General features: G+C 50.3%; 1 protein-coding gene across 1 annotated transcript; it reads left to right on the top strand.

The window, feature by feature from the left end:
• The first annotated feature begins 790 nt into the window (after positions 1 to 790).
• On the top strand, positions 791 to 1,723 carry LOC135202194 (uncharacterized). Its single transcript, XM_064231450.1, has one exon. The coding sequence runs from the start codon at positions 791 to 793 to the stop codon at positions 1,721 to 1,723; it is 933 nt and encodes a 310-aa protein (XP_064087520.1).
• The last annotated feature ends 12,794 nt before the right edge of the window (positions 1,724 to 14,517 follow it).

Genomic DNA, 14,517 nt, shown 5'->3' on the forward strand with positions numbered 1-14,517 from the left:
TCATTTCTTGTGGGACAAGGGAGCGTTGAAACTAGCTCCCCCCACTCCAGGCTTTTACAGTCAAATCTTTGTAACCTCCAAGGCGGACGGTTCCTGGAGGGCCATCATAGATCTTTCGCGCCTGAACCATTTCATAGTTTCCACGAAGTTTCGTATGGAAACGACTCAGTCGGTACTGAGGTTTGTCCGGAAACACGACTGGATGGTATCAGTGGACCTCAAGGATGCATATCTCCAAGTTCCAATACATCCGGAATCTCGGAGATTCCTTTGTTTCTCGGGTCCACTGGGAACCTTCCAGTTCAAAGTCCTCTGTTTCGGACTGACCACAGCACCTCAGGTGTTCACGAAGGTGATGGCTCCTGTTTCTGCTATCATGCATCGTCAGGGCTTCCGCATGAGGAGGTACCTGGACGATTGGCTAATTCAAGCCTCTTCCAGGGAGGAGGCTCTCAGAGCAAGGAATTTCCTTCTAAAACTCTGTGAGACATTGGGGATTCGTATCAACACAACGATGAGTTCCCTATTCCCTTTTCAGACTATCACCTATCTCGGCGTGGAGATTTAGACGCCTCTTTTGAAGGCTTTCCCGACTCGAGAACGAGTGCGGTCGATTATGAGACAGTCTAGCTCTTCCTCTCGGACAAAGCGCAACTTGCAAAAGAATGGAGAAGTCTTCTGGGGAAGATGTCATCTCTGTCCCTTCTAGTTCTAGGCTCTCGTCTCTGGATGCATTCTCTGCAGGTACGTCTCGGGAATCACTGCATGGGACTTTCGGGAAGAGGATGCAATGATAAACTGGAACGATTCCTGCCTCGAGGATCTTCAGTGGTGGTCAGAAGAGGATCATCTGACCACCGGTGTAAGTCTTGCCCTCCCAATTCCAGACGTACATCTGTATTCAGATGCCTCAGATCAGGGTTGGGGTGCAACCCTGGAGGAAGCTCAGGTCAAGGGCCTTTGGAGGGTTTTGGATCAGGAGGAGTTAATAAATTTCCGAGAATTAAGAGCCATAGAGGAGCCTCTGTTAAGCTTCAAAGATCAAGTCTTGGGGAAAGTCGTAGCACTCTTTTCAGACAACGCTACAGCACTAGCTTATCTAAAGAAAGAGGGAGGTACAAGGTCGTCAACCCCGAACATCGTAGCTCAGAGAATCTTTCAATGGTGCGAAAGCCACAAGACCTTTTTACTCCCGCAGTTCATTGAGGGAAAACTCAACGTCCTAGCAGATGCGCTGCCATTCGAAAGAAGTCCAAGGAAGCGAATGGACAGTAAAGCTGGAGGTAGTCCAATCACTGTTAAAGAGGTGGCCAGCCATAGTGGATCTGTTCGCCACAAGGTTGAACTATCGTCTCCCGGTATATTTCTCTCTGGTAGCAGACCCTATGTCTTGCGGGACGGACGCTATGCTCCACCCGTGGGACAATCTCCATTCGGCCTCATTCATCAGATACTGGCAAAGCTAAGAGGGTACAAGAATATGGAGATGACCCTAATTGCTCTGTTTTGGCCTCAGAGACCATGGTTCCCGGATCTCATGGAAGTGCTGTCTGAACCCCTGATCCTCCTGCCACGAAATAAGGATCTTCTCAAACAGCCGCATTTTCATCATTACCACAAGAACCTTCCCGTGCTCAACGTAGCTGCACGGAGACTGTGCAGCGAGCAGCCCGAAGGTCCGGTCTTTCGGAAGGAGTGGCTCGACAAGTTTCTATTTGCCTGAGGAAATCTACAAGGAAGTTGTACCAGGTAAGGTTGGCGATGTACCGTACATGGTGCAGGGCACAGGGGCATAGTATTTCCCACCCCGCTATAGCAAAGCTTGTTGATTTTCTTCTTTTCCTCAGGAAATCCAAGTCTCTCTCTTACTCTACTATTTCAGGCTACAGGTCCATGTTAGCGAGCACCTTTACGTTTCATTTACCAGAGATTTCTAATAGTAGAGTTCTTCATGATCTTCTCAGATCTTTTAAGATCGAACGACTGATTGTTTCACTTTGGGCCCCCCGTGGGATTTAGCGGAGGTTCTAAAATTATTAAGCTTGCAAGCCTTTGAACCTCGAGAGAGTTTGTCCTTATGAGAACTTTTTTAATATCTCTGGCTGCGGCTAAAAGAGTGGGGGAAATTCAGGCTGTCTCGAGATCAATTTCGTTTGCGGGAAAGGATGTGTATCTCTCGTATCTTCCGGAATTTGTGGCAAAGTCAGAGTCAGAAACTAACCCTCTTCTGAGTGAGTTTAAGCTTTCGTCTCTCGAGGATTGCGTCAGAGGTGACGTTCCCGAAATGCGTCTTTGTTCGGTGCGATCGCTTAAACACTACCTGTTGCACACTGCCAAGTTATTGCCGCGACCTCAGTCTTTATTCGTTTCGCCTAGGAATCCTTCTAGACCGCTTTTGAAAAACGTAATCTGTTTTTTCTTAAGGGAAGTAATCTTCCAATCTCTTCCAGGAGACAGTTTCAGGAAACAATGTTCCACGCCCTAGAGTGCATAGTATCAGGAGTGTAGCGACGTCATCACTGTTCCTGAGTTATTTCTCAGTAAGCAGGATTTTGGAAGTGGCATCTTGGAAATCAGTGTCGGTATTTACTTCTTTCTACTTGATAGATGTAGAGTTCGTGTCAGAGGGGGGCTACTTGCTAGGGCCGTTTGTAGTGGCTAATTCAGTGTTAGGTTAGTCGGTAATTAGCGCGGAATCGGTAGGGGAAGTAGTAGTTTTATTGTTTTCTCGTTTTCATAGATTAGTCTGCCTACTTTTCTGGTTTTTGTCTGGGTTTGGTGTACTATCCCTGGTAAGTATGTTCTTTTGCAGTGGCTCAGCTCCCTCATCACGACTTCTAGACTCATCCCTCGCCTTCAGTGGACGTCAGGAAAGATCTGCCCTGGGAACTTATTCTCCATACATGGGAGGCTAATAGCCACATTGGAGATGTTTAGTTCCACTCCATACATGAGAGGTATATGATACCACATGGGAGGTTTCTGGAAGGATCTGCCCTTGGGACTTTTCCTCTATACATGGGAGGCTATGCAGCCACATGTGAGGTGTATAGTTCTCCTCCACACATGAGAAGTTATGAGACTTCATGGGACTTACTGATCAGACTAACGTTGAGGCACTCGTTCCTTCCATTTCTCACCTGATCATTGATGGAAGATGAGTTAACGGTATTAATCCAAGGTAATAGTTTAATGAGTTTATACCAGTGTACATTGAGTGGTCAGGCTGAAACGATGAATGAGCCCACCTCCATTTAAATGTTGTAAATCGGGCTAATTTAGGTGCTCAGGTGGTGCATTGCAATATGGAGTTTTCATATTAAAACTAATTTGTTCCGATACGAAGACAAACCCTCGGTCCTTTACAATAGGAAGTTAACTAGCGGCAGCTGGAACGGTCGTAAGCTTCGAACAAGGGAGTTCGGTAGTTACTGCCTGTCCGACAGTGCGCGCGCCGCACGACTGAGAGGTGAAGAATCGCTTTTGCTTTCGGACGCGTTGGTGGAGGACGTGTTCGTCATCGCTCTCTGCCCACTTCTTCGTCGTATGCTTTTGTTGTGTTTCTTCAACTTGGTTTATTTGTGTAGTGAAAGTTTACTGTAAGTACATGTGACTTTCTGTATTATTATTGATTAATTATGGAATCTCGGGAATTGGAGCTGTCCCCACGGCCCCCCATCAGCCGCAGAGTTTGCCCTGGTGTGGAGGGCCATAAGTGCGGGGTCTTTCGCTCCTTTCCCGAGGTCTATCCCCATGTGTATTGTGCTCGGTGCCGGGGGCGTGAATGCTCTCGGGTCGGGCCCTGTAATGTTTGTGTAAATTGGTCGGAGGTGCAGTGGGTGCTGTACGAGGGTAGGAGGAAGAAATGTAAGCCTGCCAAGGAGTCGTCGGAAAACTCTCCAGCGACTCCCTTGGTAACAGACACATCGTCTTCCTTCCTGCCCCCGGCTCAGCTCCTGCGTATGGCTCCTTCCCCTTCGGGGTGGGGGGGTTTCTCGGTCCTTCTCTTCGCCCGGTCTGTCGAGCGTAGAGGAGGGGGCGAGATACCCCGAAGTGCAACTGTATTCGGGGTCTTTCGTTCGCTCGGGATGAGGCTCGCCCCCACCCCCCATGCGAGGGGGAACCCCTCCTAATAACCCGACTGTTGCTTCCTCAGGTGCTCCTGCTGCGGGCGATGACCTCGGCCAGGTGAGGTTCTCGCTGGGGCTCCAGGGCACGCCAAGCGTCCAGGGGCTGCTTCATCATCTGGCGGGTGCTGTTCCGGTCACCCTTGGAGCGGTGACCACTACCACCACCACTGTCTCGACCCCAGGGTACACCACCCCTCCTCACCTGGTCTACACTCCACACGTGATGACGGTGACTCCTATGGCTGCTGTGCAGGCCTCAATCACTGCCGTGCCGAGGAGAGGCATGCCTCCCCCTCCCGGGTTCTTCGCTCTGCCAGCCCCTGACTTTCGGTGCCTGAAGAGTTAGCCCCTGGACCTGCCGCCGGTACCTAGGATGTCGCTGGTTGCTGCCCCGTCTCCTGCCGTACCTACTTGCCTGCCGTACCAGCCACTCCTGCTGTTCCTGCTGTTCCTGCCCTGCCTGAGCCAGTCCCTGCCGATGTCATTCCAGCCCGTGGTGTTGCTGCCCCAGTTGCAGTTCCTTCCGGAGAGGTGCAGCTGGGCCGCGTTGCTTCGGCAACAGCCCCGGCTCCTTCCTGGATGGAGGACCTGACATCTGTCCTGAGAGAGCTGACGAAGATGAAGAAGAAGAAGAAGAGGATGGTGTTGCCGTCGTCTTCGTTGTCTTCTTCGTCATCTTCTTCGTCGCCTGCTGCCGCCTCTTCCCCTTCGACTCCCAAGGCTTCCAAGCCAAAGAAGAAGAAGGCTGCCACCTCCACCCCCCCCAAGAAGTCTCCCTCGGGAACTTCTAAGGGCCTGTCTCACTCCGGTGGGACGGGGGGTTCTTCCGCTGGTCCTCCTGCTCCTTCGGGAGCGGGGCCCTTCTCTCCTCCCACAAGGAAGAAGACGGGGACCAAAACTTCCTCGCCTGGTGCTAAAGGTCCTACCTCTACACCAGGTTCCGGCTCGGCCTCTCGTTCGCGAGAGGTACCGAGTGTACCATCTCCTGCAGGCGACCGTGCAGCCAAGGCTCAGGCGTCCGAGTTTGCTCTGCGCCAGGACCGAGGCACAGAGCGGAAGGCTGGCGAGAGCCGCTACTGTGACTCTCGCTAGGCCAGCGATCACTCTCGTAGTGACCAGCTGACTACCAGGGTTGACGTGCCGGTCCCTGACCGGTCACGGGCTGAGGCTGAAGAGGTCTCCTCGATCACAGGCCAGCGGTTCAACGTGCCGTGAGGACAGGCACCGGAGCAGCTCCTCTGACGCACGGGACCGGGGCCACTGTTCTCGGTCCAGCCGCTCTCCCCAGGAGAGCCGCGCGACCAGGCCTGCAGCTCGATCGCCACCGCGGGTTGGCGATCGCCTGCAGCCCCCCAAGCACACCTGTTCTGCCAGTGAGCGAGGGGGGAGCGTCAGGTCTTCCTCTCCTGTTCCTTCAACTTCCTCAGGCTACACCGGGAAGGGCGAGGCGACAAGGAGTGATCGTGAGGGCCACGCTCTTCACAGTCCCGCCACGACGCCCTACGAGCCAGGCACGGTCCTCGGACCGACCAGGTTGTACGCGCAAGTGGCAGGAGGAGACCGGGAGGGGTCTGTCGCTGTAACTCCTTCTGAAGGAGGAGGGTCTCGGGAGGTGTTCTTGCTGGATGGGCTTGACGGTCCTACTCCTCAAGATGCGGTCACTCCCGAGATCCAGAGGAATTTTGCAGAGGTTATTTCGCTGATTCGTCAGCACAACGACCACAGGGAAAGATCGCCGCTCCCACCTTCTGAGCCCACATCCCGGCTCGAGTCGTTCTGGGGGCCTGTCGGAGAACCTGTGGTTCTCTCAGCAAGCGGCACTTGCTCTGGAATCCACCGCCATGGCAGCTTTCCAGGCAGTCTCCTGGCTGGACCTGTGGTCCCTCACAGTGTCCAAGGTCGCAGCCACCTCTGGGAATATCAATCCTGAAGGTGACCCGGCTTTTGGGAGACTTTGCCAGTCTGGGGGTAGGGCCATCTCCTACCTCGCCCACCAGACGGTAAACCTGTGGGCCAACCTGGTACTTAGGCGTAGGGATGCAGTCCTCACCCGAGTGTCCAGGGCGGCTGGGCGTGAGGCGGCATTGGACCTTCGCAACGGACCAGTGCGGAGTTCCTCCTCTCTCTTCCCAAGAAAGATGGTGGATGGTGTGGTGGAACGACGGTGCACTGATGACAGTGACCGTCTGGTACACCAGGCATTATTGAAGGCTTCTGGGCAGCCTCGGTCAACTGCAGCCAAACCCAAGAGCTTGGTTAGCGCTTCCTCGGCTGGTAAGACGGTTGTTTCGTCTAAGCCCCGAGGAAAGACTCTGCCTTCAACTTCTGCCAGGGGAGGTCGCTATCAGCCCCCCTCCCAGCCCTCCTTTCCACGAGGAGGAGCAGGGAAGAAGTCGAAGAGAGGCGGGAAACGCTAGGGATGGCGTTCCCCCTCACCTGCTGCCGGATGTGGGGGGGGTGCCTGGCGAGCCATTGGGCAACATGGCAGCGCTAAGGTGCGGAGACCTGGATAGTAGACGTCCTTCAGGAGGGATATCAACTACCCTTCGAGTCTCGGCCACCCCTCACCTCCAACCCGGTCCATCTTCAGACCTACTGAGCCCACGTCCCGGCTCGAGTTGTTCTGGGGGCCTAAGAAGGAACCCAGGGCTACGGTGAGTCTGCCGCGATTGGAGCTGGCCGACTCTGTGCTAGGCTAACTCTGGAGGTGTCTCTGCAGTAGCTCCTGTCGGAGAACCTGTGGTTCTCTCAGCAAGCGGCACTTGCTCTGGAATCCACCGCCATGGCAGCTTTCCAGGCAGTCTCCTGGCTGGACCTGTGGTCCCTCACAGTGTCCAAGGTCGCGGCCACCTCTGGGAATATCAATCCTGAAGGTGACTCGGCTTTTGGGAGACTTTGCCAGTCTGGGGGTAGGGCCATCTCCTACCTCGCCCACCAGACGGTAAACCTGTGGGCCAACCTGGTACTTAGGCGTAGGGATGCAGTCCTCACCCGAGTGTCCAGGGCGGCTGGGCGTGAGGCGGCATTGGACCTTCGCAACGGACCAGTGCGGAGTTCCTCCTCTCTCTTCCCAGGAGAGATGGTGGATGGTATGGTGGAATGACGGCGCACTGATGACAGTGGCCGTCTGGTACACCAGGCAGTATTGAAGGCATCTGAGCAGCCTCGATCAACTGAGGCCAAACCCAAGAGCTTGGTTAGCGCTTCCTCGGCTGGTAAGACGGTTGTTTCGTCTAAGCCCCGAGGAAAGACTCTGCCTTCGACTTCTGCCAGGGGAGGTCGCTATCAGCCCCCCTCCCAGCCCTCCTTTCCACGAGGAGGAGCAGGGAAGAAGTCGAAGAGAGGCAGGAAACGCTAGGGACGGCGTTCCCCCTCACCTGCTGCCGCAAGGTGGGGGGGGGGGGGGGGCCTGGCGAGCCATTGGGCAACATGGCAGCGCTACGGTGTGGAGACCTGAATAGTAGACGTCCTTCAGGAGGGAAATCTACTACCCTTCGAGTCTCGGCCACCCCTCACCTCCAACCTGGTCCATCTTCAGACCTACGTTCCTGGAACATCAAAGGATGTAGCCCTTCGACAGGGAGTCAAGACCATGCTGAGCAAGGGAGCTGTGGAGATCATCAGGGATCGGTCACCGGGCTTCTACAGCCGCCTTTTCCTGGTGGAGAAGTCTTCTGGGGGCTGGCGCCTGGTGATAGATCTCTCTCCCCTGAACCGATTCATTCGCCAGTCTCGGTTCACGATGGAGACGGCATTTTCCGTGCTCGACTCTATCAGGGAGAACGATTTCATGCTTTCAGTGGATTTGAAGGACGCGTATTTCCAGATACCCGTCCATCAATCCTCCAAGAAGTACGTCCGCTTCATCCTCGACGGGACGGTGTACCAATTCAGGGCACTTTGCTTTGGTCTCTCAACCGCCCCACAGGTGTTCACGCGAGTGTTCATGCTGGTGTCTGCTTGAGCCCACTCTTCTGGGATACATCTTATGAGGTATCTCAACGACTGGTTAGTCCTGGCGAGCTCCCGCTCACAGTTGCTACAGGACAGGGATCGACTTCTCGAGTCCTGCCACAATCTGGGGATCGTGGTGAACTTTGAGAAGTCTGACCTCGAACCCAAGCAGAGGATGAAGTACCTGGGTATGCTGATCGACACGGTAGCAGGGTGAGTCTTCCCCGCAGACTTGCGGATCAGCAGATTCAGGGAGGCAGCCGACCAATTCCTGTCTCGGCAGGAACAGTCAGCTCAGCAGTGGCAGGTCGTGATCGGCCACCTGTCGTCACTCGAGAAGTTAGTCCCTCACGTGTCTTCACCTGCGGTCTCTTCAGTGGAGACTAAAGGAGAGTTGGTCATAGGCAGAGGACCCACCGTACTTCCCCGTGTCCCTCACGGAGGAGGTGAGGCAGGACCTAACCTGGTGGCTGGACGACAGGAACCTCTTAAGAGGAGTGTCTCTCCACACTCCACGCGCGGAGATGTTGCTGTTCTCAGACGCATCCACCGAGGGATGGGGCGCACACCTGGAGGAGTTGCTGACTGCAGGAGTGTGGGACCATCACGTCAAGCACCTTCACATCAATGTCCTGGAGCTCAAGGCAGCGTTCCTCGCTCTCCAAGAGTTCTGGGACCACTTGATGGGACATTCGGTGGTGTTGATGTGCGACAACACCACGGTAGTGGCATACGTCAACAAACAGGGGGACCTAGTGTCCCTCCCGTTGCCCCAGTTGACGCTGCAGGTGCACGACTGGGTCGTGGCTCACTCGGTAGAGCTGTCAGCCTGCTACATTCCAGGCAAGAGGAATGTAGTAGCAGACAAGCTCAGCCGTCGGGATCAGGTGATAGGGACAGAATGGTCCCTACACTCAGATGTGGCAGAAAGGCTCTTCAACCTGTGGGGGCATCCAGTAGTTGATCTGTTCACCACCCGGCACAACAGGAAACTAAAGGTTTTCTTTTCAGCCATGCCGAACCCATGGGCAGCTGCAGAGGACACTCTTCAACACCCGTGGGACAACCTCTTCGCGTATGCCTTTCCCCCGTTCTGCCTGATTTGCAAGGTGATCAGCCAAGTGCTGGCCACCCCGAATCTCAGGATGATCCTGGTGGCTCCCAAATGGCCACATGCCATTTGGTATTCGGACCTGCTGGCTCTGCTTGCAGAAGCACCGAGAGAGATTCCCACTTGGCACAACCTTCTTGTCCAGCCACACGTAGAACGGTACCACCGGACAGTCCAGTCTCTACATCTTCACGGCTGGCTGTTATCCACCATCTCTTGCGAGCGAGAGGCTTTTCTCACAGAGCAGCAACAGAGATGGCTGGACACGTCAGACAGTCCTCTGCAGCTGTGTACCAGGGAAAGTGGGCCATCTTCTGTGGTTGGTGTCATAGACGGGGACTATCTCCTCTCAGAGCCACTCTTCAGCAGGTAGCGGATTTCCTCGTTTTTCTTCACCGAGACAAGCTCCTCTCCGTCCCCACAGTCAAAGGATATAGAGCCACCCTGGCCCTGGTCCTGAAACTGAGGGGAGTGGATATCTCGGATTCATTCGAGATCTCCTTGCTTATGAGGAGCTTTGAAAGGTCTTGCCCACCTAGGGAACTCAGGCCCCCTCGTCCTTAGGAGCCTGACTCGAAGACCCTTCGAGCCACTCCGAGAGTCGGTAGACAGGGATCTGACCCTCAAGACCCTCTTCTTGCTGGCCCTGGCATCGGCGAAGAGAGTAGGGGAACTTCATGGTCTTTCCTTCGACGTAAAACATTCCAGGGGATGGGGATCTGTGATGCTCGATTTCATCCCGAACTTTGTAGCTAAGACTCAGAATCCGTCGGTCCCTGATGATTGGTTCAAGTCTTTCACAATCCCCTCCCTAATGGATTTCACCGGCAATGATACGGGTGAGATGCTGCTTTGTCCTGTGAGGGCGCTACGGCGCTATCTGAAGAGAACTCGGCACCTCAGGCCTGAGTGTCGACGCCTCTTCGTTAGCACTGGGGTGACCAAGAAAGAAGTATCCAAGAACACTCTTTCTTTCTGGCTGCGTGAGGTAATCAGGAGGGTTTACGAAGCTGATGGTAGCGACGACATCCGTACCCTTTGTCCGAGAGCCCACGAAGTCAGAGGTATTGGTCCTTCTCTTGCGTTCCGCAAGAACTTCTCCGTGGCGCAGGTCCTGAAGGCAGGGGCCTGGTCTAACCAGACCACCTTCACCTCCTTCTACCTTCGGGATATTGCCCGCAGGTCCTTGGACACTTTTTCCTTGGGACCCGTGGTGGCTGCTCAACACGTTGTGTAGCTTACCCAGCACCCGAGCGGACAGAACAGCATCGAAACCTGGTGTGACTGCATGAATGGATGAGTGAATGAGAGTGTGACTGGCTTCTCATCCCCATCTTTTTCTCCCCCTCTACCTGTGGGCAGAGGGATGCGGTCGTCACTTCACTGGAGCAGGATAAGATGCAGGTGAGCTACTCGACCGAGCCCCATTTAGGGATAGGAGTGAATATCCACCACTTCCCCCAACAAGGGGGGGAAGTGGAACCCAACAAGAGACAAACTCATGACTTTATATTGCCTCTTGCAATAGGAACAAGTTCTTGCTTGCTAGTTTTAAGAGGTACACTTGCCTCCCTCTTATTACTTGGGTCCAGAGGTCTGACCATTGATCCTGCGGTACATACCCCGATCATTGGGCAGAGGCTAGGATCCCTCCCTCTGCTCTTACGACCAGGGAGGGAATCCAAGGTTGGGCGAACACCAGTCTGTTCTTAAGACTCAGATTCCTCCCACCAAGAAGTGAGTCTTCCTATTGTAAAGGACCGAGGGTTTGTATTCGTATCGGAACAAATGGCAATTTGTCGAAAATTGCATTTTTCCTAACTATACAAACCTGAGGTTCTTTACACAGTCCCACCTCATGCCACCCATCACTCTGCGTTTTTCCCGGGCCTAAAGCAAAAGTGATTCTTCACCTCCCAGTCGTGCGGCGTGTGCACTGTCAGACAGGCAGTAAACTACCGAACTCCCTTGTTCGAAGCTTACGACCGTTCCAGCTGCTGCTAGTTACCTTCCTATTGTAAAGGACCTCAGGTTTGTATAGTTAGGAAAAATGCAATTTTCGATAAATTGCCATATTGTAATACCTATCTGAACGCCTGAATGACACCCACCCTCCTCCCCTCGTCATATGACTAATGATTTAGCGATTGACGGGAGTAGTCACCGTCGGCTGGCGGTAGCGCCGCTAACCGCGGACAGGTGACTTGGTAACAATGTTTACCTGCAGCGTTGGTAGCGCTGGCAGTTAAAATTTTACCTAAGTGTTGGTAATTTTTGTGGGGTGTTGTTCGGGCTGGTCAGGTGACCAGGGCTAATTCAGGTGTTCAGGGAGGTATTACAATATTAGTTTTAATATGAAAACTCCATTTTTAAACCATTAAATTCCTACAAATTCATTATCATGTTCATCATCTGATATCGTTAGTTCGTTGATGACATCTTGTGATGTATTTGTAAGGAAATCATATTATGGATCAAATTCTTAATCTGATGGCGTGTCAATTTCTTTCTTCTTCCTTTGCAAAGTTTACTGCTTTTAACTTGAACAAAGCTTCATACTCCCTCCTTTTATTTTTGCCAATAGTTGATGTGATAACTGTATTTGAATAATGGTACAGTTGGACACAGGTTTCCCTGGTACACCGTCTTGCGAGACTTCGAAAAATTACATGGTAACAGTGTTTACTGAGGGAGATGGGGGGGAGAACCCCTTCTCTGCTAACAAGAGTTCCACCAATAAGTTCTGGAGTTCGTTTGGTGGGCGGAGTTATTAGGAATGGTTGGAGAAAGACACACACATACACACACACGGAGTAAAAAAAAAAAAATCTGAGCAGTTTATATCGTTGTAATGAAGAATGTTGTCTCACTTGTAATATGTTTGTTTATTAAGGTTCCATTTAACTTTCGGCCAAGACGTTATCTTACAACCGTGTCTATTATTATATATCAGTCATATTCATTACACAATACTTAAAATTGATCAACATTTTAAAGTTATATTGGTATTGCCAGAAATCACGAACATCATAACAGGATAGTTTAACCTTATCACGTAAGCCAAGTTTACAGCATTGGTTGCAGTGCGTTTCCTCTCTCTCTCTCTCTCTCCCTCTTATACTAGCTAACTTATATATATCTCTCTCTCTCAGCTATACTAGCTAACTTAGTGATAAGAAAAACCCCTGCGCTCAGTATGCAGTTCTGATATGTCATTAGTGTATTCAGGAGAGGATCAGTGACCCACCCATAAGCTTAACCAAAGCAAAGAAATTTCTCATCTCTGATACTGTAATGTCATAAACTCTCGTTCCCTTGAGTGTTCGCTTGATATATTACCCCATTTCATAACATGAAATTATCGATTGGATCTTTCTACAGTCAGTTCCATTATAGAATCATTAAAAATATAATAAAAAGACTTTATTCCTGATATACTATCATCAAAATCGAAGGTGTGAAGCAAAAAATTATCGCCACCAATCCTTTGCCACACAGGATTAGCTGGTTTGACGTTTCTGACAACCTCCTAGGCCACCCTTACCTCCCCTCCTCCGCGAAGTTCATACAAATGGAAGACGAGCAGTGCAAACGGCCAGCAAGACCTCTAATAAGGTACTAAGTAGTACAGAACCAATATCGATACTATAAGCTATGAAGGCGCACAAAATTAAAAACTTAAGAACGTCACAAGACGTAAACAACATGTGTGGGACGACTTCTGCAACACGTCATATGACGTGGTTGACCTTTTAAGGGTTAACTGTTGTTTTTTCTTAAATTATGTATGCACTGATATATTATAGACTATATATTTTGTTGACCTCAGGTGATAGGTGAAGTCATTTGGGCTTTCCTTATAGTGGCTGACATAAAGAGAGTATCATCTACTGAACTGACAGTTACCTTTTAAAATGTCCCACAGAGCATATGACCCCTATACTCAGAAACGACAACGACTGCCAAAAAATATGCCACATTTTTACTCTTGTTCATAAACTTAGGTTTTACCAAAGATACATTGAAAATATCAGTAGGATATAAAGCATTAAATTTCAAATAATGGAAACTATTTTAATAGACTCCAAGAAGCTAATAAGCGGAAATAAGTGGCGAAGTATCATATCTGTATCGGCCACACCACAGAGAACAAAGTATACAGGCAAGGCAATTTGCCAATACTGTTACCGACCTCACTGTATGAAAACAGTGCTCGGCGAGTCATTCAGTTCTATAATTCAATGCTGTTAACAAGAAACGGTGATTAGGAAGACATCAAAAACATGTGGGGCCTGAGTAAGTAGGAAAGTTTACTGCAATACTCTCAATATTGTATGGAGGCATTATGCCATTTTTTTTTACAGATACTTTGAATATTATATCAAGAATATCATGGTTATAATAAAACTTGTTGTGAATTATGTTTATTAAAACTTATAATCAAATAACTAGTGAGAACAAAATGAGAAAATTTTATGTCCTATTACAAAAAATATAGCATTTATATTATACAATCTAATACCTTGACCATCCACCCTCTCTCAGTCACTTCCCTCAATCTGCTGGGCATCGAATGAACAAGGTTGAAAATTTGCTGCGGTCTCCGTCTACAAATTTTCCACTGAGAGTTGATGCGAGACATGAGTTGCTGTGTTGTTCTCTCCTGTTCCATTTTCCATGTGTTCACCATCTGGGCCCACACGTGTTCAATCACATTCATATCTGCTCCTTTGCTCGGCCATTCAAGAAGAAGCAGGTTATCCTGTCTGGCAAACCACTCTTGAACAACGTGAGCAGTGTGAACAGGATGGGCCCTGGTGGGAAGGGAAAATTCCTTTCTCATAACGAAGGCAAGAAGGAGGTTTGCAGGAGCTCAACATACTTAGCTGCTGTAAATCGTCCCTCGATACGGAACACATCACCCATACCATGCAGACACACCCAACCCCATACGTTGCAGGTAACATGGCCGGATCAAACCACCTCAATGATGTTACGGGTTCATACCTGAACGAGAGAAAAAAATGAGGGTGTATAATATAAATCATATATATATATATATATATATATATATATATATATATATATATATATATATATATATATATATACCTTTGGAGAATTTAAATTCTCAGTGATGAACAACACTGAAAGAATTCTATTGTGTAATTATTTATTTATTATGTTATATTAAGAGAAAAAAAAAGCAAATGATGCCTTTTGTATATTTTGATAGTCCACTTCCGTGGAACAAAACCTGAAGATTAATAATTAATATAAAGAAGAATGCAATTGATAATTGATGCATGTAATGATTTTCCT

The sequence above is a fragment of the Macrobrachium nipponense genome, chromosome 30 (genome assembly GCF_015104395.2).
Source record: "Macrobrachium nipponense isolate FS-2020 chromosome 30, ASM1510439v2, whole genome shotgun sequence".
Classification (NCBI taxonomy): Eukaryota; Metazoa; Arthropoda; class Malacostraca; order Decapoda; family Palaemonidae; genus Macrobrachium; species Macrobrachium nipponense.